This window comes from Camelus dromedarius, chromosome 13 (genome assembly GCF_036321535.1).
Source record: "Camelus dromedarius isolate mCamDro1 chromosome 13, mCamDro1.pat, whole genome shotgun sequence".
NCBI classification, from domain to species: Eukaryota; Metazoa; Chordata; class Mammalia; order Artiodactyla; family Camelidae; genus Camelus; species Camelus dromedarius.
This window is the reverse complement of record NC_087448.1, coordinates 818,337-843,091: the sequence shown is the minus strand read 5'-3', so window position 1 is coordinate 843,091 and position 24,755 is coordinate 818,337. Positions and strand designations below refer to the sequence as shown.

Here is a 24,755-nt window from a genome sequence, read left to right as displayed (position 1 = left end):
GGGCCCTTGCGCCTCTGTTCTGGGGGAGGTGAGGATGATGGGGCGGCGGGGGCAGGCCCCTTTACGTGGTGGGGGCGAGAAAAGGACACCTTGGAGCGCAGAGCTGGGTCGCGGCAGGGGCCTGCGGGCGTCCCTGGCTGCGGTCTGCGCTCCGAGGCCTGGGCGGCCGTCCCCGTCGTTTCTGAAGCCCGGGAAGCAGGGGCTCAGGGAGAGGCAGGGCCACAGGCCTGGGAACCAGGCGGTCCCTTTCCGGGCTGGGCCTTCCTCCCTGCCCTTCTGGGCGTCGGCGGCATTAAGGGCACCTGCCTGGCTGTGTGTTTAGACGTGAGAAAATGAACGAGCGTTTTAGTCAGAGGTGTTCGGGTTCTACAAATGGAGTTGCCTTCTGAATGGAATATGCCACGCCTTTCTACCGAACAGAGGACGGTGATGAGTCTGAGAGCCGTAATAGAGGCAGGCTGCCTGCAGACAGCCGCCGTGGGCTCCCTCCACCCTGCAAGTGCTGAAGAGAAAGGGAAGCCTCACCAGGTAGCGTCAGAGTTTCCAGAAACGCGGGGCTCGGGGCTCCGGGTGGGGCCCGCGCCTGACTCCTGGCAGCTGCCTGCCGCTGGCTCTCTGGGGACTGAGCCCTGCAGGCCCTTGGGGAGGTGGAGAGACGCGTGTTACTTACGTCTGCTGATGGGGATAGGCGTGCTCACAAATGCTCTCCAGGCCCTGCTTGCACATGAGCCCCAGTCCTGGGGCTGTCTTTCCATTTTTCACCCAGCATAGACGATCAGGCTGTCAGGACCAGGTGACTTCGTAGGGCAGTGGTGGAAAATGTGTTCTGGGCCTCAGGTCGTCCGAGGAATCCAGTTTGACAGAAACTGATACTGAACACCACCAACATTTTATCTTCTCTGAAATTGACTGACTTTGTAGACACTTGTCTGGAGGAAGGAGTGCAGCGTGTGTGGCGGGAGGGCTGGCCTTGGTGGCCTCGGAGTGAGGGCGGCCCCTGGAGCAGCAGATGCGCACAGTCAGCACCTGTTGAACAGCGTTGACCATCGTGAGCAAATCCCTCGTGTTCTTGCAGAGCACGCAGAAAGCTCGGTGGTGAGCCCAGAAACAAAGTGGAACCGGCCACTAGCCCTGCGTGGGCCGAGACGGAGGTACCCCAGGGACAGGAGCCGACCTGCTGGTGCGGCTGAAAGAAGCAGAGGAGCACGATCACGTGCTCTTGTGAAGGCGACAGATTCCATGATCTGCCGCCCAGAGTTCTCGGGACGCTTGCATTTTTGGCACAGCAGCTCTCACTGGGGCGCGGTCTTGCCGCCCAGGGGACGTGTGGTGTCGCCCAGAAGCGCTGCTGGTTGTCAGGGCTGGGGATGCTCCTGGTGTCTTGTGGGCGGAGGCGGAGGGCACGACCGACCCCTCACAGTGCGCGGGACTCGCCCCAGGACCCGCCCCGTGTCGCTGGTGCTGTGGCTGGTGACCCCTGATTGAACATCGTGCTCTTAGTAGAAAAGTGTCAGAGGTTTTGAAGTCATTTTTGATGTTTTTGGTAGTTTTTTTTTTAACTGCTTTTGAATTAAAATGCAAATGGTAGAGTATAATAGAATGCCGTGCAGAGTTAAAATAGAGCTAAAACCTCAATATGAAGAAATGTCCAGTGGAGCACAGGGGGGCCGGCCGCCCTGGGCGTGTGGAGAGAGGGGACGTGGAGAGGGTCCCCTGACATGTGTGCATACTTCCTGGGCGGCTACCTCTCGGGGGGGGGGTCCACCCGAAATCCAGGCCCCGCCTTCTGGCCTGTGGCTTCCTCTTCTGGAGCTTCTCTCTCTCGGCCCCCCACCCCCCCTGCCGCAGGCCTGGCCCCACCGGGGAGGGCCTGGTGGGCTGCTCTCTGCGCCCCACCCCCCGCCCAGCCTCCCCCCAGCCTTCCTCTAACCCGGGGCCCTCCCTCTGGGAGCATTTGGTGACACCGTTAGACTAAGACATGGCCTGAGGGTGACATTTCTAAGTGGACGTCAAGCACCGGGAGAGACACGTTACATTTTCGCGGTGGGACAAGGGCTGATCTCGGAATGAGTCACGGGCGCTGAGAGCCGTCCATCCGGAGCCCCGTCCCGTCGGGAGGCGGGCAGACGGGTATGGTGGGTCACCGAGGTTCCCGGGAGGAGCTGCGCTTTCCACTTGCTTCGAGGAGCACTGGGTGGGCTGCCCTGGGGTGGGGCTCATGGGAGCCAGGAGCCACCCATCCTGGTCGTGGGGAGACCACCCTCGGATAACAGAGCAGCCCCCACCTCTCCGCTGGCTTCTGCCGCTGCCAGCCCGGCCCAGCTCTCAGGACCTGCTGGTGGCCCTAGGCTGGTCACCTCCCCAGGGTCGGCCTCAGCCTCAGTCTCCAAAGCCGGTGTCTCCTCCCAGGTGGAACCTTCACCTCAGGGTTTCAGAGACATGCAGGTTTCAGGCAGCCTGTTTCCAGACGCACCAGCGCCCTGAGCCACGGTCTCCGAAGCTGTTCTGCGTGCGTTGTCACCCAGCGGTCAGTGCTGTCCCCACGCAGCGCGGTGCGCTGGGATCCCTGCCTCAGCCGCGGCTGCTTCACTAGGCACACGTTCAGTGCTTAGACGGTGTGCCTGCAGCCGCTGGAGGCGCGTGGTTCCACCCATGAGAGGCCCGTGCGGAGACCAGCGTGTTTGTGGGGCATTTGGGTGCTTTGCTTAGTCTTCTGGCTCCTTCGTCTCCGGCAGGGGAGAAGCTGTCCTGGGAAGGAGACACAGAGACCGCGTGGCCTCGGCGTGGCTCGCGGGCGGCGGGTTCTGGTGCACTGTGAGGAGCGGGGTGGCAGCATCTCTCCTGCTGACGGCTTTTGTGCTCCCAACGGGTTTGTGTTTAAAACGATGTTCAGGACACACCTGCCTCCAGAAGCCCCGGATCTGCCTGGGAAGGGAGAGCCCGCAGCTGCCAGTGCGTGTGGTCAGTGGGGAGGGGGCTCCGGCAGACGCCGCCAGCTCAGACCTGCGACAGAAGGGAGGGCGACCACCGGGCTTCCAGCCGCGCCGTGGGAGGCCAGACCCTGCGCTCTGGCCCCGGAAAGGCTGGGGATTCGAGCCCCTGGGCCCCTCTTACGGACATGCTCGAGTTGACTTGCGGTGCTGTGTGCAGCCTGGTGACTCAGTCACACACACGTTCCTTTTCGCCAGAGGTTGTCATGGGCATCATGTCCAGCTCCCTGGGCTGCGCTGGAGGCCGTTACGGGGCGTCGGGTCCAGCTCCCTGGGCTGCGCCGGTGGCTGTTAATGGGCGTCGGGTCCAGCTCCCTGGGCTGCGCCGGAGGCCGTTAATGGGCGTCGGGTCCAGCTCCCTGGGCTGCGCCGGAGGCCGTTAATGGGCGTCGGGTCCAGCTCCCTGGGCTGCGCCGGAGGCTGTTAATGGGCGTCGGGTCCAGCTCCCTGGGCTGTGCCGGAGGCCGTTACGGGGTGTCGGGTCCAGCTCCCTGGGCAGTGTCGGGTCCAGCTCCCTTGGCTGTGCCGGAGGCCGTTACGGGGTGTCGGGTCCAGCTCCCTGGGCTGCGCCGGAGGCCGTTAGTGGGCGTCGGGTCCAGCTCCCTGGGCTGCGCCGGAGGCTGTTAATGGGCGTCGGGTCCAGCTCCCTGGGCTGTGCCGGAGGCTGTTACGGGGTGTCGGGTCCAGCTCCCTGGGCAGTGTCGGGTCCAGCTCCCTTGGCTGTGCCGGAGGCCGTTACGGGGTGTCGGGTCCAGCTCCCTGGGCTGCGCCGGAGGCCGTTACGGGGCGTTGGGTCCAGCCTCCCGGGCCGGGCGGCAGGTCCTTGTGTGTTCTCAGGCTCTGTCTTAGTCACTGGACCCGAGTGAGGCTGACAGAAGTGAGTGCGGACCCTCCCTGGGTGCACAGACACGTGCGGGGTGAGGGGGGAGCCCCAAGGAGCCCCGCTGCGCGCTCCCTCCCGGAGGTGGAAGTGAGCCAGAAGCAGGCCTGACTTAGCAGCGCCTGAGCTCGTGCTGTCTTCTTACCCATTGAACAAGAAACGCTGCCTTTGACGCTGTGAACAGACACCAGAACGGGGGATGCGTTCACCGGATCCCTGCAAACGTGAGGCGTGCTCACTAGGCGGAACCCCCTCCACAGAACCTGGTCTGGTGCCTGGAGGCTCGCCCCGTGCGTCTGTTTGGCCCCACGGTGTCGTTCAGCTAATAGTTTTGTCTTGTTTCAGCTGAAATTCAAAGCTGCCATCAGGCGACTACACGGGCTGAAACTGAGTTTCAGCGTATTTTGCAGACTCTCTTTTGTCCTTGGGTGCTTTCCAGCCCTGACGCTCGGGCTGCCGCGCCCAACCCCGCACGGCTGGCGGCGCAGTGGGTGAGGCGGGGCCCGCGCCCAGCTCAGCTCCTCAGTGCGGCAGCGACTTTGTGCCGGGGTTCTGAACTCAGGAGCATCTTACTGGCGGGGGCAGGGGAGGGTGTCTGCCCCGCCCTGTCCCTAGCCCTCCCTCTCCCCTCGACGGCTGCGCGCGGCAGTGCTGGTGGGAGGGAGGCTTGTGCATCTGAAGTCTCGGGCGCCCCGTTTCCTGGGAAGTGGGGCCCACCTGGACCACCGCGCTCTGCCAGTCTCGCAGCCGTTGGGGTTTTTTGATGTTTCCCCTTGTTTCTGTCCATGACGGTTTCACTTGTGCCTCTGGGTTCTTGTCTGCCACCCCTGAACGCGTCCGACTGGCGGTTTGGGAACTCGTCATGTGGTTTGTGGGCTCCTCCCCAGCCCAGGCCCGTCCAGAGGGGACCGCTCCCCACCCCTGTGCTGATGGGCGACTCCTCGTCGCAGAGGTGCTCAGTGCTCAGCCCCACTCCCGCAGCTCACAGGGCACTTAGACCTCGGCAGCCACGTCTTCTTGCTGGAGCCTGGACGGCGGGGCTGCAGCCAGTGCCTGGGTGCCTGCTCCCTGCCTGGTTCCTGCCTCGTGTGGCCAGCGATATCGTCCCTCCCATCTGACACCAGCGCCTAGAGAGAGGCTGGTGTCTCTGTCCTCCTGCCCGGGAGTCCTCGCCCACACCCATGACCCATCTTAGATCTCCGTGCGCCATGATTTCCAAAAATGTCCGCACCACCGTGGACAGGGAAGCAGCTGACCGTTGGTTCGGGACAGTCTGGGTTAAGAAATTGCACAGCAGGGCTCAGTGGTTTTCATGGCTCAGTGTACAGAGACCCAGACTCTTAGAGGTGGACGGAGCACAAAGACTGTCTAGTCGAATCCTTTCATGCTGTCTGACGGATTTGACACAGAGACATGGAGTAACTCGTCCACAGTCACACAGCCGGTCGGCCCCAGACACTCGCGTGACCGCGGGTGTGGTAGAATCGTGGGGAGTACAGCAGGCCCCCCAGGGTCCTGTTTGCTGTTGTCTGTCCACCTTTGAACGTGTAACTTAACCTTCTCAGGACTTGAAGTGTGTGCAGAGCACAGTTGGTCTGACCCCAGAGGCACTTCTGCCTGTCGTGCCATGAGGCTCTCCGGTAGCTCTGTGTGACCTGCTGGACGAGCGTGTTGAAACTGGAGTGTGTCGGAGTGTGGGCCGGCCGCAGTCCCCCTCCGTCCCACCTGCCTACCCGGGGCAGGCTCCCTCTGAGCCTGGCTGCAGCAGAACCGCTGTCTTGAGGTTTAGGAGAAGGGCTTCCAGGATTTTCATTTCTGTGTTCAAAGCTCGGTTTCTATGCCTTCTGTCCTTGCCCGGCTCATTCACTACATGTTCTTTTTCAGTGTGACCGCCTGAGCCCACAGGGATGGGAGGCACCCGTTTGGCTCCGTTTTGAGAAATAAAGGAAGTCAGGACATTTTCAGTTTTCTTAACTCCCACATCCAGAGCTTTATTTACGAAGCTCTTGAGCGGGTTTTTTTGGGGGGTGTGGGGTGGAGGGAGGGCTGTAATTTTAACTAGGCAAGAATGTAAAACAAAAAAATTGTCGTATGACTAAATTACATCTCAGTGCATTTTTTTAGATGGTGAAAAATGCTACCAGGTGTACGTGATGGCAAGAGAGCGATGAAAATACAAGTTGATTGTCTTGGATGTGAAGCTTTTTTAGACTGAAGTAGAGCTGCTTGACAGCGTTGCGTTCTTTCTGGTGTGCAGCGCGGTGAGTCGGTTACACACGCCATACCCTCTGTCGCTGTAGGCTGTTACAGGCTGTTGAAGGTGGCTCCCTGTGCTGTGCAGTAGGCCCTGGTTGTTTGTCTGTTCTGCACACAGTAGTTTGGATCATAAGGTGACTTTTCAAGTCAGCATCCTTTCTGGTGGCTTCACCTGATGTGGGGAGGCAGGGGGAGGGCGGAGTGGGCAGGGAGCCCTCTCTGGCAGAAGAGGGCGGCCTGGCCTTCCGCGCGGCCCACACCCCAGGCTGGTCTCCCGGAGGGAGCTCGCGTGCGTGCTGGCAGGTGGCGCAGGGCCTAGTCTGTCCTGGGAACCCACGCCGTTTCCTGAGCCCCTGCCGAGCATCTCTGAAAACAGGGAAGGAGTCAGAGACCGATTTGGTCTTTTCCCTTTGGTCTGCGTGGACTGTCCACGAAGCTTGGCCCTCATTAAAGGAAAGTGGTGGCGTTTGCTGAGGATGAGCAAACAGGAAGCTGCTGCAGGAGGTGGCATGCTGGGGGCTCAAGCGTGAAAAGACTTCTCTCTCCGAGAAGTTGATAGGTGAGCAAGGAAGGTGATGGTAGAAGCAAAGAAGAGAAGGAAGAAGGAACGTGAGGCTCACAGTGACCTCAAACAGCAGAAAGCTTCGAGGGCACTGCTTACCCTGTTTGGCTTCAGAAAGCGAGAAAGTTCCCTGAGGCCACAGAGGCCGGGCACGGGCTAGACACAGGCTGGACAGGGCAGGACCAGTCCTGGGCCGACACACCACCCTGTTTGTTCTTAAGGAGTCTGAGTGAGGGGCGTGGACCCCACGTCAGGGCCCCAGGCTGGGCTGCCTCTGAGCGTCTCGTCCGAAGCCACGGTGTCTTCGGCACCCGGGTGCTGACAGCGCACCGTCTGGTTGAGTGTTTTCAGAAGATGCTTCAGGTCTGAGCTCTCTCCTTGACATCTCCTGCACAGCACTCTGGGTGACACGGGGGTGAGTGGGGCCCGGCCTCTCCTTCCTGGAAAGCCTCGCTGACCGAGACACCGCGCGCTGATGGCCCCACCCGCGCCCAGGCTGCACGGCACCCAAGACCCTTCCCACAGCCGCTGGGCCGTCCCTTGTATCCTCTTCGGAAACTTAGGGTTTTGCTGTCGCTCCTGTCCTCAAGCGGACCCGCCGCATGTCGTTTCTCCTGACCCCGGCCCTCACTGGGGCGCAGACGGCTTCCCTGAGGCGCCGGCAGGGGTTTGAGGGGCTTGGCCCGCGAGGGCCCCGTGGGGCTGGGTGGCTGCCGCCTTGCAGCGGGCCCGCCCCCCGGCGCCGCCGGGGCCTCTGTTCACGCAGACCAGCCCAGCCCCCGCTCACCTGCCCTGTTGTCCGCAGTGTGCAGGCGAGGAGAACTGGGTGGACAGCCGGACCGTCTACGTGGGGCACCGGGAGCCCCCTCCGGGTGCCGAGGCCTACATCCTGCAGAGGTTCCCGGACAACCGCATCGTCTCCTCCAAGGTGAGCGCCGTGTGCCCGCTAACCTGCTCGCACCACTCCCTGCTGTTGCTACTTATTTTTTTAGTTTTTATTTGAATTTTGTTGGTGGAGGTAATCAGGGTTTATATATTTATGTATTTTAATGGAGGAGCTGAGGGTTGAACCCAGGACCTTGTGCACGCGAAGCACGCGCTCTGCCGCTTAGCTGCACCCCCCTCGGGTCGTTATGATTTAACACAGGTCCAGAGGCACGCGGGCCACCGCCCTGTGGTGCCAGCCCCGTATGTGTAACACGGCCTCATCATGTTTTACTTTATCCATGTAGTGCTGACATCTGCAGTCACGAATGTTTAAATTATCTCCCTGGGTGTTCGCTGTTGTTATCACACATCATCAGGGACTTTTGACCACATCACTAATAATCCGTGGTGATAATTTATAACAGCCACTTGTGCTGTGAAGCAGGGAGGTCACGCAGCCTCGTGTCCAAGCTGCAGCGCCTGCTTGGAGCAGAGCCGGTCAGGGGGTTAAGTTCCACGTCTGCACCTGGCGGACTCCACCTGGCGGAGCAGGACTGGGGAGCTGAACGGTGTCCTGAAGCAGGGGCGTCACACGGGGGCGAGACCGGGGGTTCACACAGCACGCCAGGGCTACCAGAGCCCGACTGCACGCTCGGAAGGACTGTAGACGCTGACATTCTGTGTTGTAAATACGTGAAGCTTTCTAACGCGGAAACCTTCAGAAACATAGAAAAATAGGAGGGCGCTGTAACAGGTGTCTGTGCTGCCCCCGCTGTCCCCCGCTGTCCCCCCGTCCCCCACTGTCCCCCGCTGACCCCTGCTGTCCGCCGCTGTCCCCCCGTCCCCCGCTGTCCCCCGTTGTCCCCCCGTCCCCCGCTGTCCCCCGCTGTCAGCAGACGGCCCGGCCTGTCTGTTCTGTGCTGCTTTCTTCCTCGAGGTCATTTTGGAGCAAATCCTAAACAATACATAATTTCTGTCTGTAAACGTCGCAGCAGAGAGAAGACGGGGTTAAGTGGGAACTGCTCCTCTGATGTGCCTTTGTGCTGAGCAAGGCGGTTAGGTGTTTGGGGGAAGTGTTTCAGTTAACTCCTGGGCAGTGAGTGTGCTGCTGGGCAGGGTTCCACCCGATGGGACCTCAAGGACGGGCAGTTCCGCTTTGGGGTCAGTGTCCCTCAGAATGGAGCACGTGAGGAATGAAAGGTCGTTCTCGGCTGGTCACAGAGCCACAAACACGAGACGTAAGTGCTGCAACGACGTACAGGTCTTCCAACAGCTCCTTTTAAGAGTTAGTGAAAAGTCAGTTGCGCTGCTGTATGCCAGCAACAAACGACTGGAATTTGAAATTAAAAAACACCACCATTTTCCAAGAACTTGTGTGGGGTCTGGCATGAAAGGAGCCCTTGGGGTGAGAGTCGGGTCACCAGCGCCTGGATCCGAGGTGCCAGCTCCGGCCCTGACGGGAGCTGACCGAGGTCCCTACCGCTCCACGTGCCAGAGGTGACGAGGGTCCCCACGCAGCCGGGCGGAGCAGTGCGCTCTCCACAGGGCACGATCTTCAGCAAAAGGCAGAACTGTCCAATGGAATTTTAAAAGCAAGGTCCAAGCTCCGTGTTTGCTGAAGGTTGATGACACCTGGGACATGTTTTCCACACAGAAGTCAGGGAAACGCCTCCTTAGGTGAAAACGAGGCGTTTGGAGAATGAGGGGTCCAGCTACCCTCCCTGTGCCCCCCGCCCCCCGCGAGCAGGAGGGGCCGACCCAGGCTGTTGCCCGCCTGGCTCGAGACCACCTAGAAATGGTGGCTGTGTTACTTCCTGTCACCTCCTCGTCACACTGCCACAGAGAGAGAGCTTGCCGAAGCTGACACGCACTGCACAGTACTGACCATGTGTGTTCTGAGTTACCGATCAGAGGTTTGTATTTCATGAGAGACATTTAAATAGTAGGACTATTCTTAAGCTACTTTGCATTACCTTAAGTTACCTGAAATTAGATAATACACGCTGTTTTTGGAGCACATGTTCTGGCTGTTTGTTTTTATGGTCGTCCAGTGGATAAAATGTCTGCATACTCTCAGCTTTGTTTTGTATCTAAAACTAGACGTTTTGTACTTTAAAATACAGCGCTCATCATGTGGTCGGTTAACACGGCAAAATGTGAAATGTGGCCAAATGACTCCTTTCTGTTTCTCTTGTGCACAGTACACGTTCTGGAACTTCATACCCAAGAACCTGTTTGAACAGTTCAGAAGAATAGCCAACTTCTATTTTCTTATCATATTTCTGGTACAGGTAAGGCTGGTCATCTTCTTCAGTGGCCTGAAATGTGCGTCTGAGTAAGGGACGTTATTCCCAGGTGACTGGCTGGTTTGCTGACAGGGAGCGAGCAGGGCTTCGTGCCCCCTTCTCGGCAGCTCCTTCACTGCTTGTCCTCGAGGACAAGCATGTCGTCAGAAACCTGGTCACTGAAACGCAGGTGTGAGGGCCCCGCGTGTGGGCCCATGCTGGACACCTTCTGTCTTCATCCTGGAGTCCTGGGGGGAGGCAGGAGCGTCCTAATTTGGGGGCACATTCACCAGCCACACTGGATTATGACACTGGCTGCGCTTCCCCTGTTCTAAGTTCCTGTGATCTCCTAAAAACATTAAGAGAAAGAGTGAAAAAAGAGTGAGAACCACAGTGAAGTATGAATTAAGGAGAGGTCGGGTGTGTTTTAGAAACAGCCTAATTGTTCTCAGTTGTAAAAAGTACAGTGGAAGGACTTTTACAATTTCCAACAGTAATTTACCCAAATAACGTAATGAAGGTGGGGCGCCAGCAGCAGGCCAGACCGGGGCAAAACGCAGCCTGGAGTCAGCCCGTCTCTGCCGCGGGACCTGATTTCCCTACACACGTCCCGTAATTAAGGAGAACGGCCCTTGGTTTTGTCGTGAGATAAGCTGGTTTCCTTTTTATGTGATTCATCTGAGGCGCTGGGATAAAGTGGGTCCCAGCAAGCGCTGGGGGGCGTGACGGGGCAGTCGGCCCGTTGAAGCCACTGACGGCCCCACGCTCTCTTTCCACGGCAGCTGATCATCGACACCCCCACGAGCCCGGTGACGAGCGGCCTCCCGCTGTTCTTCGTCATCACCGTCACGGCCGTCAAGCAGGTGAGGCGAGGCAGGCACACAGGGGCCACACGGGGCCCCCGCCAGCTGGTGCCACCTTTCCTCCTCGGGCAGGCCGTAGGAAGCCTGCTGCCAGGCGTCCCCCGGGGCGACGGTCCAGGCCCACACTTGAGCTAAGATCATGGGGACGACCTAGCTGAGTGCTAGTTTGGTGCCCGAGAGTTGGAGGAGGAAACTCGTTCTCAAACTGAACCCGCCAGACTCGGCACCTGGCTTCCGGTGACTTGCTTCACCCCATGTCCTCGGAGGTCTGACCCCAAGGACCTGCTGCTACCAAGGTTCTGGGTGTGGCCAACTCCTGACTCGCTCAGTGGGTCGTGCTGTTCTCTGTGGTCCTGACGAGTCAAGCCAGGGACTGACAGGAGGAACATCCGCAGGGATGTTCCCACCACGGGCACAGCTAGATTAGTGCTCAGCCATCACCTTGTGTGAGTCCAGAAAGTTCCGGTCGCCTCCGAGGAAAGCCGGTCCCTGTGAGCGTCACTCCCCACGCCCGCCTCCAGCCCCTGGCGGCCACCAGTCTAATCTGTTGCGGCAGTTTGCCTGTTCTGGACGTTTCACAGTCAGAGTCGTAGGCTGGTGCCTTTCGTGTCTGGCCCAGTCCACCAAGCGCTGCATTTTCGAGGTTTATTCACGTGTGGCCGGTGCCAGTGCTTCACTCCCACGATGGGCAACACCCCATTGTGCGGACACAGCACGTTTTGTGTGTCCATCGCCACTGGTGGACGTTTGGGGCTATTGTGGGTGAGAACGTTAAGAACCTTTGCATCCAAGTTGTGTGTGGACACAGGTTCAGTTCTCCAGGGGCACAGACGAGGGTGGAGTCATGGGAACAGAACGGCTCATCTGCTCTAAGGGCCGCCGGGTGCTTCCAGGGTGACAGCCAGGGCCCGGCTCACGCTTCCCCTCCGTCCCAGGGCTACGAGGACTGGCTCCGCCACAAGGCCGACAGCGCTGTGAACCAGTGCCCCGTCCACTTCGTCCAGCACGGCAAGCTGGTCCGGAAGCAGAGCCGGAAACTGAGGGTGAGTCAGGACCGACCCCTGTCCGGCTTCAGACCCGGAGCAGTGACCAAACAACCTCGCGCTGTGTTTGTTTTCTCTGGCAAACCCTTTGTCTGCGGTTGTCTTACTCCTTAGGTGTAGACCCAGCCTCTTCCCCCGTGACCTCTCACTTCAGGCAGACCCCCCACTGGCTTTTCTTTTTTACCCTTTTTATGTCTGCATTTTTCTGTAATGCTGTAACAGACTTTGCCTCTGGAGCAGGTGCAGGGTCACGGCAGATTCGGGGGGGTCCAGAGCTTCCATGGCCCTGCCGCCCTGCTCCCAGCAGGGTGTGGAGCCCGGAGCCAGTCCTGCCCGTCCACAGGGAGCCTGGAGGTGCTTGCAGAAAACGTGCTCCGCTGTAAGGCCAAGTCCTGTTACTGTGAGCAACTCCACTGGTTGGAAGTTTGTGAAAGCGGGGACAGAAACCTCGCTGAATGCTGCATTTTAATTTTTCTTTATTTTCAGTGAATAATTGGAGTAACAGCGTCTCATACATTTAAATGTGTTTACATTATCTAAGTCTGTTATTTTCGGACCTCTGGTGGCCTATAGAAACACCTGTATGTGTGCAGACGACAAATACGGTTTTTACTGTTTGTCCCCGAGCTGCGTTTAGCCGTGAGCCTGGGGACAGAGCCTGGCCAGCCTCCCCTCCTCCTCCCCAGGCTGGTCCTCATCCTGTCGCCGGCCTGCCTGCCCCGACCCTCCATCCCTCGGGGCTGCTCTCCTTGCCGGAGGTGGTGGCAGGGCCATCGGGAAGCTTCAGGGAGGGGCAGCCGCCAGTCCCCGCGCACAGGGACAGAGGAGCCGTCCTCGGCTTCCTTCAAACCCGACCCTCCACTTCCAGACACACTGCTGAGCCGTGAGGAGGCGTGGCCGGTCACCCTGGGGGTCGGTGGGCCTTGGGTTCCGGAACCCAGGCCCCTCCTGTCCCTGTATCATCAGCACGTGGCCCACCTTCATTACCCCCTTTAGTTATTACGTGTGTCAGACACAGTATTGAGTGTATTTTTGTCTTAAACCGCATTTTCCTTGTTTTATAAATTTTACTGCCATGTGTCTCTGTACCTCGGAATGAGCTCTCCTCACTCGGCCTGGACTGACGCTGTTTCCCTAGTGGTCACGGGGTCAGGGAGGTGAGGGGCCCGGAGCGGTGGGAACCGCACGTACATGTTAACAGGCTCCTTCGGGCCCCAGGCCCCTGAATACTGTAGAGTCCTGCACACTGGATTTCCTTTGCAAAGTCTTCCATACGTTTAATAAACATCTCTTCAAAAACACACCTAAATAGTTCCTCCCAGCAGAAAACTGAATTTTTTAATGCATTGATCGCCTGCAGGAGGCGTCTGCTCTGAGTCCAGCCTGTTTCAGCCGAGAGGATTTTAATGGAGCCTGTGAGGCAAGGAGGGGAGAGGAGTTTGCTCAAGACTAGTTGCGAGGAAGCCTGTGAGCTGTGCGTCTCTGAGACCCGTCCTGACCTGGGCGGGCCGTCCCGTCTGCAACCTGCAGACCTGCTCTCCTCTCGCAGCGCAGCTCCCAGCCCGTGGGGTGGGGACCAGGAGGAGGATGCTGAGGCGCTTCACAAGGAAAGCTGCGTGACCATTTGTGTGCAAGTTTCTGTGTGGGTCCGGTTTCCATTCCCCTGGCCCAGATGCCCCGGCGTCACGAACACTTGCCGGGCCATCTAGTAAACCCATTGTTCGTTTTCAGAGGAACAGCCAGACCGTTCCCGGAGCGGCAACTCCATTTTACTCGCCCGCCAGCAACGCCGAGAGGCCCGTGCCTCAGCCTCCCCGGCCGCTCTGGGCCCTGCGTCTTGGTGCGGTTCAAGTGGGCGTCGCCCCGTGGCTGCGGGTCGCTTGGCGGGCACTTGTCTGCCGTCGGCGCCTGCTCTTCAGCGCACCCGTGGCTCCCACCCAATTCTTCCCTGGGTTGCTTGAGGGCTCGTTTCTTCGCTGCTGAGCGTTGAGAGTTTGTGTATTGTAGACGTCAGCCCGCTTCAGACCGGCCTCGGGGGCTCACAGCGCAGAGGCCGGCCCTGCTGAGGTCCGGTCGCCGACTCTCCCTTCGTGGGCTGTGCCTCAGTTCAGGGTTGAGAACTCTTTGCCAAGCCCTGGAGCCCAAGGGTTTTTCTCCTGTTTTTTTCCTAAAAGGTTTGTACTTTTATGTTCTAGACTGAAGTTCTGACCCGTTTTGCATTACTTTTCCCGCAGGCGTGAGGTTCGGGTGGAAGTCCCATTTCTGTCCGGTCACTCCGGCCTCGTCTGTCGCAGAGGCTGCCGCTCCTCCCCTGAGCTGCTCTCGATCATTGGGATCGTGTTTGTGGGTGTGTTTCTGGGTTCTCTGTCCTGACGTGATGGTGTGTGCCGTCCTCCACGGGGACCCCGTGGTCCCGGCCCCTGCGGCCGCGTCACCGCCTTCACACCGCAGGTGACTCCCACCCCGCCCTCCGGTCCGAGCGCTGTGGCCTTTCCCCGTGGAGCTCGGAGCACGCCCGTGGAGGTCTGCAGACACTCTTGCAGGATTTTCATAGGAGTTCTGCCGAGTCCGTGGGTCTATTTGGAGAGAGAGCGCAGCCCCCAGTTTTAAAGTCTTCAGACACTGGGTGGGAGCTAGGGCCACCATTCGGGTGACAGGGACCCGCTTGTCCTCAGACGGAAGCACCTGGCGGGCAGCAGCGAGACCGGCCAGGCAGCTGGAAGGACTCTGACCCCAGGAGCTCATCGCTGACTGGTGGGGTTCCGATGTCCCTTCACCGTCCAGACTGTCCGATGTCCCCATCGGAGAAGAGGGGCCTTCCTGGGCGGTGTTTACCCTCTGGTGATGATCAGACTGCAGCGATTAAATCTTGCATAAAACTCTGTATGACAAACATTCTGTGATTCATTTTTACTTCAGTTTTGCGACATGGTTTCCAGGTTCTGCTTTATTCTTGTCACATTCATGTCATCTGGACAGTGTCTTGGTTCTGGTGTTCAGAAACCTGAGAGCTCTCCCACCTGGTCCTAGGTTAGCGCCTTCCCGCAGGAGTAACTCCCACTCAGCCTGTTGGCGCTGGCGCTGCCCCGCGGGGGCCGGATCGGGGTGGTGCTGTGACGGCTGTTGTGTTTTCACAGCAGAGCCCTCTGCCGTAATGCACTTCTCTGTGTCACGGGTCTGACTGGTGCGCTGACTTCGCTGGTCTCTCCTGGATTTGGGCCGAGCGTCTGGGAAACGACCTGCCTCGGAGTCACACTAATGAACACAGACCTGCCCGCAGACAAGCCCCCAGCGGCCCCTGTGGGAGCCGCCGCACGAAGGCGGTTCATGGCGCTGTCTGTCTGTCTGTCCTGCAGGTCGGGGACATCGTCATGGTCAAGGAGGATGAGACCTTCCCCTGCGACCTGGTCTTTCTGTCCAGCAGCCGCGCAGACGGGACCTGCCACGTGACCACCGCCAGCCTGGACGGGGAGTCCAGCCACAAAGTAACCTGCCTGTGATTCGTGACCCGGGGCCCCCTTCCCAGCCAAGCGCGTGTGTCCAGAAGGGACACCGCGTGTGAGGCTCAGCATGTGCAGGGAACCCGGCTGCTCTTCCCCCTCGGTGCCCATGAGGACCCGCCTCTCAGGTTGACAGAAGCAACCCCGAGTCACTTACTGGCTGTGTTGCTTAGCCTGGGTACCAAGTCCAGGATGCAAGGAGTGGCTTGTTGGAGTCTTTTAAGTTTTCATTTTACTGGTCAAAGTCAGGGACTTTACTAGACTGGAACTGTGTGAAAAGTGAGTCCAAATTTTGCCCGAGTATTCCTTCAATGAGTTTCTTTGTGTTAAAATATCTTAGCAAGGATTTGCTGAAATTATTAGTTTCTTACACTCAGGATGGAATTCAGCTGGTGCCACACAATTTTAATAAATAATCAAAAGAAAAACAAAAGAACCACATCCCTGTTAATTTTGAGGATTCCAGTGTTTAAAAACCTGGACGCTTCCAAGGAGCCTCTGGACGTGAGCTCGGCTCCAACGGTGCTGAAGCTGCCTGTGGATGCGCTCAGCTCCCCCAGAGGGAAGGAGACGCTTTCTGTGCAAAAAGCCCTGAAGGATGTGCTGGTCCTCTATGGACAGCCCTGTGGGGCTTCTGCGTCCACCTCCACATTGCCTTTGTAGCCAGTCCCAAGAGAGGGCGCCCTCTGGCACCACTGACCATCAGCAGGAATAGAAAGCAGAGGGTGTTCAGTGGCTGTTGGAGCACCGGGGTAGGGGTGGGGGTCGTGTTCTAATCCTCCCTGGCCTGGATGAGCCGCGCACCCCCGGCTGCGGGCCATGGGCCGCCCCCTGCACCCCCCAACCCCAGAGGGATGTCCCGCCCAGACTGGCTCCAGCTCCGCTACTAGCAGATGCCAGGGGGTCCAGGGGCATCACTGTTTTCGGGGTGAAGTTTGGTGGCAGCTGCCCTGGTCCAGACGTGGCCAAGGTCAGGATCATGCTGCACTTGGACCTTCGTGTGTCTGTGCTCGGGGTCTGGGGTCATCTGAGCCCTTTCCTTGAAAGCAGAGTGGGCGTGGGACACCCCTGCCCTGGTCATGTTTTCACGTCCATAAAATAGGCACAAACCTGTCTTCCAGGGGCTCTTGGGAGGAACTCATTAGAAAATTCCCCAAAGTGCTGGATACACATACCCCCCACGGCGGTACAGATGTCGCCGCAGGGGTTGCTGGGATCGCGTCCCCTGCTGCTCTGAGTCACCGTAGAGACACATGCCCTCTCACCAGCCCCCCATGCTGTCCCTCCCCCTGTTCACACCCCCCGGTGCCTCCTGGGCTGGCTTCCCAGGACCGAGTCGCAGACCGGAAGCAGCAGCTTACCTGGGATCAGGGTAGACGTGCAGGTCTCGGGTTCTGCCCCAGACCCACAGCCCAGAAACTCCAGGGCGAGGCCAGGGGGTCCGTGCCCGACCAGCCCTCCTGGGCATCCCGAGGCCCACCTGGGGCCGAGGCCGGGTGAGGGTCTGGGCGGGTACGCTCCCCGGACAGGGACCTGCAGGGCATTTGTGGTGCCTGCAACAGCTCTCTGTAGACAACAGGGCATCGTATAAACAGAAAGGAGTATTTTAGCTCCTGAATCTGTGTCTGAGCCACCACTGCGGGGTTAAATCGAAGCGCCCGGTTCTGAAGAATTGCCAGCATTGCCATGTGTCCTTTTACCTTTAAGTGGGGGCTCTGCTAAGGATGGAAGAGGCCTGGGGCCTGACAGACTCAGGAACAGCAGTGGCCTCGTAGTTCCGTAACTGATTTATATTCACAGACTCCTTCCTGTAGTTCTGGTCCCATGGGGTCATTGGGCTGTTTACACGCATAAACGGTGAAGCTTGGTGCTGCTGAGGACGGCAGGCACCTGCCACTGGGTTCCTGCTGATGGCTGTGGTGTCAATTCGCACTTTCTGTCCGTCTGCAGACCCATTATGCAGTTCAAGACACAAAGGGGTTTCACACTGAAGAGGACGTCGGCGGCCTGCACGCCACCATCGAGTGCGAACAGCCCCAGCCCGACCTCTACAGGTGAGCTGCCTGCTGCCTGCCGCCCCGCTGCCCGCCCCCAGCCCGGCCGCCGCCCCGCTGCCCGCCCCCCTGCTGCCCGCCCCCGGTCCACCGCCCCCTGCTGCCCCCCCCCCCGCTGCCGCCCCCAGCCCGGCCACCGCCCCGCTGCCCGTCCCAAGTCCACCGCGGGGGCGCCTGGAAGGAGACTGAGCATCCCTGCGTAAAATTTAAGACTCGGTCAAAAATACGTCCCTTGTGCGTTTACACAGCCCAGCAGCGTCCCGACGGCTCTTTATATGGATAGTTGATACAAACATTCGAAAAGGCCTAATGCAACTAAGTCTGTTGAGGAAAAATGAATTTTCTGTATTTTGAGAAAGTGATTTTAAGGAAAATCATTGAAGTCATGGCCTGATGGAACAGAAAGCAAAGGGAGGGCGAGGGATGAGGAACCCGGCTCAGGCCACCTTCCCTCCTGAGGAGCGGGGGCTCGGTCCCGCCCCCAGCCCCTGCTGCCTTACCAACTAACTAACTCACTGAGTGAGCCTGCGGTCACCAACCTGCCTCCCCTGTTGCCAGGTTTGTGGGCCGCATCAACGTCTACAGCGATCTGAATGACCCCGTGGTGAGGTGAGGAGACATGCTGCTCCCTGGCAAGTTCCTCTCGTGTTAAATTGCAAGCGGATTCCTCTGCTGAGGAGAGCATTTCCTCGTCGCTGCCCCGGGCACTGAGGGTGGGGTTCCTGCTCTGGCTCCTCCTGTGTACACGTCTAGGCGTGCCGGCGTCTCACTGGTGGAGAGCGATCCCCAGGGATTGTGCTGGGGCCCCTCCCTGCGGCAGAAGGCCTTTCATAGCGAGCGGACTGTGCGTCTTCAGCTGTGGGGTCAGAGAGCTTCTGACGGGGAGGCCATTTGCTGGTTCATCATCACCCCTGGGACACGGTCTTGGCTCTAGACGTCGGGGAATACGAGGGCCTGTCACGGGGTCACTTCCCCTGGGGACGGGGGGCCCTGCCTCTGGGGACGCCCACCCGTGCATCTCGGCCGCCTGCTCGGCCTCACCTGATGCAGGTGGCCAACTTGGGGCCCGGGATGAGCCGGGTCAGGACCGGCGCAGCCTGTGCCGCGCACACTTCCCGGCCGTGCACCCTGGGTCTGGACGTCGTCCGTTGCTCTGCACGGAGTGGCCTGGCTTTCACTCAGCTTGGAAATCGCGCCTTTTCTGTAAAGCCTGCTTGTTAGGGGAGCTGTTTTTCTTCGAGTTTAAGTCTCCAAATTGTTCCTGAGCTGATGTTACCTTGTGTGTCAGAGAAAAACCCTTGCCCAGAAGCAGAAAAAAGCTCAGGGGAAATTACTGCGGAGTAAGCGGTCACTGGACCACGAGTCCCTGGGGCAGACCTCCTCGAAATGGCTCTCAAAATGGCTCTCGAAATTACCTGTTTCAAGGAAACAGGTTGGTGCCCCCCTGAGCATGTTTTTAATCACCGTTTGCAGCAGCAGACCGGCAGGTGTGTCCCAGAATCTACGGAGGCTTTGCTTTGGTCTTTGTTAAATACGTATCGTTGTAAATACCTAGTTACTTTGGAGAAATGACCTGGGTTTCTGTGTCTCTGATCGTGTTTGAACAAGAGAGAGTAGATTTAGGTACATTCACGTGCCTGGAAGTCAGCCTGCAGACCCTCCTTGTTTGGTAGTTGGAAGGAGTTGCAGGCTGAGCCCCTTGCAAAGGTCGTTAATAATACACTTTGTATTTGATGCTTATTCTGGTTTAGCTTTTTAAGTATTTCTACAGTTCAGCAGACTTTCAGTATTTGGGTGTCTGAGATGTTTATACGTTTGTGGTGTAGACAGTTATGAATTCTAGGTCCAACTTCTCCGTCTTTTCAGAGTAATATTTTTTCGTTCATCTGTCCAAACTAGAAGCAACGCACTTTTTTCCCCAATATTTGTTTCTTTAAAAAAATTTTTTCTTAATAACCAGGTTTTGCAGGGGTGGGAGGGGTAATTAGGTTTATTTATTTGTTTATTATTTTAATGGCAGTACTGGGGATTGAACCCAGGACCTCGTGCATGCTAAGCACGCGCTCTACCACTGAGCTGTCCCCTCCCCTGCAAAGTATGTTTTTAAGTAAATTATTCTTAGACTGCCCAGAGGCACTTTATAAGAGGGCCATTTGTTTTCATAAAGTCAGGAGGCTGACAGCTCTTGTAACACGCAGACACCAAGTGTGCAGCCAGGCGCTGTGTCTCGCATGGCTGTCAGGCCGGGGACACACGTGGGGGCCAGGGGGCAGGTCGCAGCAGGCCAGGTGTGTCCCCGCCAGCACGCCTCGCTGAGCAGCCCCTTCTCGTCTCCGGCGGGGCGTGGTCCTGCGCTGCGCTGTCTGAGTGCTGAAGGCACGCTGAGTCTGTAACGTGCGGGAGGTGCCCACTCTCTGCGTGCACCGACAGAGAAGGCGAACCTTTGAAAGTACTTGCAGCTCGTTCCCTTTCCCCTCCAAGGATGTGGGGAGAACGCTGCAATAGCAAAGTTAGTGCATCTGGATTGTGCTTTTTTTCCAACTGCACATTTATGTTTTTAATTTTATTACTTTTTTGTTTTAAGGTTTTGTTTTGGGGGGGTAATAAGGTTTCTTTTGTTTGTTTGTTTTAGTGGAGGCACTGGGGGTGCAGCGCAGGACCTGGTGTGTGCTAAGCACGCGCTCTACTGCTGAGCTCTACCCGCCCCCTGAATTCTGCTTCTTATTTCTCTCCTACTCTTGGGAAATGAGAAGAAATTATTACTCAGTCAGCAAAGGGGCCACTGGATCACGAGCCCCCAAAGCAGAGACTCACGGTTGAGTCTCACGTCTTGTTCCTACCCGATTTCCCGCTGGAGCAGCCGTGTGTGGACTGTTCCAGGCTTACAGGCCACCTGCCTTCAGGGGGCCTGGTGGGCTTGGTGGCAGTGCATGTAAAGGTCTCCCAGCCTCGGTTCTACAGGTGTGACCGTGTCACACAGAACTCCCGGGGAACGTGGTAGAGACCACCGAAGGAGTCGCAGAGACCGCCCTTCCGCTTTGCCAGAGCCCATGGGATGTTTGGTGTGGGGGCCGCAGGCATGCAGCCTGTGGGGAGTGGATTTCTGGGCAGGTCCGTCAGGTGACACTTCTGACCAGTGCTGGGTACTACTGATGGCACAGTGCGGGGACCCTGCAGGTCGGCCTTCCACCCTCACTGTCGCAGGTGGAATGGGGTTACAGCCTTGGGGTGCGGCTCAGGGGGGCTGGGTGGGGGCTTGGGGTGCGGCTCAGGGGGCTGTGGGAGAGGGGGAGGCTGGCCCAGCAAAGCTGACTCTGCAGGAATCTTCCAGCAGACGGGTTCTTACCGTCCCGCGGTCAGAGACCCCATGCTTTACGTGGACCCGGTTAACGTTCACGTCCAAATACAAGCAAATCCACGCTGAGACAGTTTCCTCCTAAGCGAAGTCTGCAAAGCCCCCTTGTGGTGCAGACCTGCTGTCCCCATTGCTCTGTTTCTGGTCGTCCTTGTCTCTGCAGGCCATTAGGATCGGAAAACTTGCTTCTTAGAGGAGCCACGCTAAAGAACACCGAGAAAATCTTTGGTAAATGTTTTAATCAGTGAATTATTAATAATAGCTTCTAAAATTAAGGGCCATTAAGCAGTTAAAATCCATACAGCGGCTGCGAGAGCATCGCTTCGTGCTTGGAGGTCCTGTGGGCCTTGTGGCAGCAGCCACGCTGCCTCCCAGGAAAGCCAGCACCGAGGTGTGGCCACACCCCGTGAGGCGGTGGCGTCTGAGGGTGCACCTGCTCGCACATCATGTGCCTGTGGTTTTTGACCCAAACGTGACCTTAATCCGTGAGAGAGTCCACACGGCATTGTTCTGCAGGAAACGTCTTCCATGGCTGTTTCTTTGCTCGTATCTCCCTCCCCTTTCTGTTGGGTTAACGTTTATGTTTTCACTGAAACAACTTATAAATAGACAAATGTGTCCTGTTGTTGGAAACCCAATATATCTACATCTGAACTTTTAAAAAAAGTACAGATTGCTCCCCACGCAGGGGGAATGTGTTTCTTTGGTCTAAAGAACCCGATGCGACTCTTCCTGAGCAGCTGGCTCACCTGGAGGAGTGTGCAGTGTGGTTCGTTTTGCCCGTTTCCGTTTCCGCTGCCCCGCACGTGCCTCGCCGCGCAAGGCCGGGCAGCTGTGTTGCTCTGACGCCCGCTCTCCGCCTCCAGGTGTTGCTGTCTACACGGGCATGGAGACCAAGATGGCTCTGAATTACCAGTCAAAGTCCCAGAAGCGATCTGCTGTGGAAAAGTAAGGCTCGGTACCCCGCGGTGGCTTTCGGCTGTCGCAGACCCCCGTGGATGTGAGGCTGCTCTCTCCCTGGCCTCGTGAGCCGCTCCCGCGTGGCGTCTGGGGGACAGCAGAGCTGATTACTGAGCTCTCAGGCCGACCGTCTTCCTTTGTGGGCCCGTCAGCGGCCACACACCCTCAGCCCACGTCTGCAGGCTCCTTTGTGTGGGCTCCCAGAGTCCCAGTCCAGAGTCAGATACAGGTGCCCAGTGGCTCCTCCCACTATTTCTTAAAAAAGTAAAAATTCGGTCACTTTATTTATGTATTTGTTTTTAGTGGGGGCACTGGGGCTGACCCCGTGCCTGCTCAGCCCGCGCTCCCCACCGAGCTGTGTGTACCCCACCCCGGGTTACTTTTAACTCTGGGGTTTGGTGGAAACGACGTTTTCTGACACAGCTTTACCGAGGAAGGCCTCAGCAGAGGGAGCCGTTTTCTTATCGCTGAACAAGAAAAGCCTTATGCTAACAAGGCAGGGACGGAGCCCAATTTGTAAGGAAACGCGGCTGGGGTTTTGTCTTCTTTGCCTCTTGTTAACACTCATCCTGACCCGAGGCGGCGCTGCGTCTTCACACGGCGTTTAGCAGAGAGCTGCGCGCTGCTTGGCCACTCGGGGGCGGTCGGGCAGCTCTCTGCTGTTGACCTGGAAGCGTGACTCTGGGTCTCTGTCCGTCAGTGGCTGCGGCAAATGTGAAATGCAGAGTTAAGTCTCACGGAGCAGCAATGCCTGGTTTCCGGGGGAAGGGTCCAGCTCAGCGGTGGAGCGCACGCTTGGCACGCACAAGGTGCCAATCCCCAGGGCCTCCTCCAATAATGGACGAATACATAAACCCAGTTACCTCCCCACTCAACAAAAAATAAAATAAATTTTTAAGTTTTTTAAAAAGAAAATGACATTTTATGGTTCAAAGCTGACATACGTTAAAGATGGACAAATTTGGAGAGAAAAAAAGGATGCTTAGTCTCCTGGTGTTGGCAGACACGCTGGTTTCAGAAAGATACTGGAAACTCTGACCTTCTTCATAAGGCCCGTGAGGCACTGGCCAAGGACGCCGTGTCTTTCCTGCTCAGAGGGCGTCCGTCCATCCCTCCCTCCCCGCCTCCTTCATGCTGGTCAGTGCCAGGTTTGGGGCTCCCTGATGGACGCCTCACAGTAGAAGACGCTGACCTCCGGGTGTCCTTTGAATTAAGAACCCTCCACCGTGTGGAAGCCCCGTGGGCCGGGCGTGTGTGCACGGCCCTCTGCCCGCCTGGCATGCCGCCCTCAGCTCTGCCCCTGGTGCCCGCAGACCACACGCCGGTGCCCGCGGAGCGGACTCAGGTGTAGCTGTGACGGCCGGCCGGGGTCCTCCAACACGCACCCGCCCTGACGTTTGTGAGGAAGGTGGGGCCCAGCTCGCTCCTCCAGGGAGCGGAACGGTCACCCGCTGTCTTGTGTTTCAGATCCATGAACGTCTTCCTCATCGTGTACCTCTGCATCCTGATCAGCAAAGCGCTGATAAACACCGTCCTGAAGTACGTCTGGCAGAGCGATCCATTCCGAGACGAGCCGTGGTACAATCAGAAGACGGAGTCGGAGAGACAGAGGAACCTGGTATGAAAGGTGGCTCCCTTCGGTGGGCCGCTGGGAGGGAGGCGGGGGCCGCAGTGAAGCCTTGGTCGGTGAAGTCTTCGTAGGAGACGCAGTCACTGATGGTGGCAGTGTCGCAGCCCCCCGGCTGGGACACGGGTCGCTCCGCCTCCTGTGGGAGTTTGAACATCCAGGGCTGGAGAGGTGCCGGTTTGTGCTGTAGATCCGTGAGGACGCACCTTGAACATCAGTGCTTCCAGAGCCCAGTGCAGCGGCTCGTCCAGTAGACGCGTACTAGTGACCGTGACGTACGTGGTCCCTGCTCACGGTGACACGGGGAGGAGGCAACCCTCAGTGACAGGAAACTAGTAACAATGGGTTTGTTTTCACTTCTGGGGTTTCAGCTCCGTTGCTCGTGTTTGTCAGAAGTGCCTCCCCGAAACTAGCGTGTTACGGGGACTCAGTTAACCCTCCCCTGCTGAGAACAGCGGCTCTCCGGCCGGGCCCGCCGCGCCACCCGAGCCGTGTGCTGGTCCCGACCTGGGTCCTTTCCTGCCTGTGTTCAGTCTGGCCCTAGACTAAACCGCTAGAAACAGGGACGGCACTGCTCAGGAAAGTCATCTGTACAGACCCTTGCATTTGGTCACTTATCAGAGACTCAGGGGGAACCTGGATTCATCCCAGTGTACAGTGTCCCGGGCTCTGGGCTGGAGAGGCCCCCGCCTCCAACAGTGCGACTCACAGGTGACCTGACCGCCACCGGCGGCGCTCCTGTCCCCGGCCGACCACGGCGCCCAGATCTGGGGCCGGCGAGAAAGCCGACAGTCAGCGCCGCCCTACATGGTCTTTATCTTTGGGTTCAAAGCCCTAGTGTTTAAGAACAGCACCTGTGGTTGGATGGTTTGAAGCCACGTGGCGCCAGCGGGCGGGGCGCTCAGCCACGTCTCTCAGTTCCTCAGGGCCTTCACCGACTTCCTGGCCTTCATGGTGCTCTTCAACTACATCATCCCTGTGTCCATGTACGTCACCGTGGAGATGCAGAAGTTCCTGGGCTCCTACTTCATCGCCTGGGACGAGGAGATGTTCGACGAGGAGATGGGGGAGGGGCCCCTGGTCAACACCTCGGATCTGAACGAAGAATTGGGGCAGGTCAGTGGGGGGCCCCGAGCAGGAGGCCAGCAAGATGCACAGCACAGGACTCACCCGGGGCCCGCAGGTTGCTGACCGCCAGTGGGGGCATCCCACTCCCCCTCCTCACAATGGCCCCACAGGGTCTAGGGTCCCCACCTTCCTTCAGTTCATCTGAATTCAAGGTATAAAATTAGGTGTAGTTTTAACACTTTCCACAGTTTTCTGTCTGAAATTTGTTTTGTCCTTTTATTTGTTTGAATTCTGTTTTCCAAACTTTAAGCGATATTGAGAGTTTGGGCCTCCCAAACCTTCGGAATAAGCCCATCACACTCACATCCTTGATTTTTTGGTTAAA

The 24,755-nt window shown here is 58.1% G+C and overlaps 1 protein-coding gene across 9 annotated transcripts in view; it reads left to right on the top strand.

Moving 5' to 3' along the window:
- The window catches only part of ATP11A (ATPase phospholipid transporting 11A), a 92,698-nt gene that overhangs the window by 32,747 nt on the left and 35,196 nt on the right, over positions 1-24,755 (top strand). For all 9 annotated transcript variants that reach the window (XR_010383550.1, XR_010383549.1, XM_064492952.1 and 6 more), the window contains exons 2-12: positions 7,494-7,616; positions 9,817-9,906; positions 10,683-10,763; positions 11,699-11,806; positions 15,163-15,291; positions 17,257-17,360; positions 17,919-17,969; positions 20,879-20,943; positions 21,582-21,663; positions 23,143-23,293; positions 24,221-24,418. Coding sequence is in view for 7 of the 9 variants with exons in the window: in XM_064492952.1 (XP_064349022.1) it covers positions 7,494-7,616; positions 9,817-9,906; positions 10,683-10,763; positions 11,699-11,806; positions 15,163-15,291; positions 17,257-17,360; positions 17,919-17,969; positions 20,879-20,943; positions 21,582-21,663; positions 23,143-23,293; positions 24,221-24,418 (1,182 nt within the window). In the remaining 2 variants the exon portion in view is untranslated. The remainder of the gene's footprint in view (positions 1-7,493; positions 7,617-9,816; positions 9,907-10,682; positions 10,764-11,698; positions 11,807-15,162; positions 15,292-17,256; positions 17,361-17,918; positions 17,970-20,878; positions 20,944-21,581; positions 21,664-23,142; positions 23,294-24,220; positions 24,419-24,755) is intronic.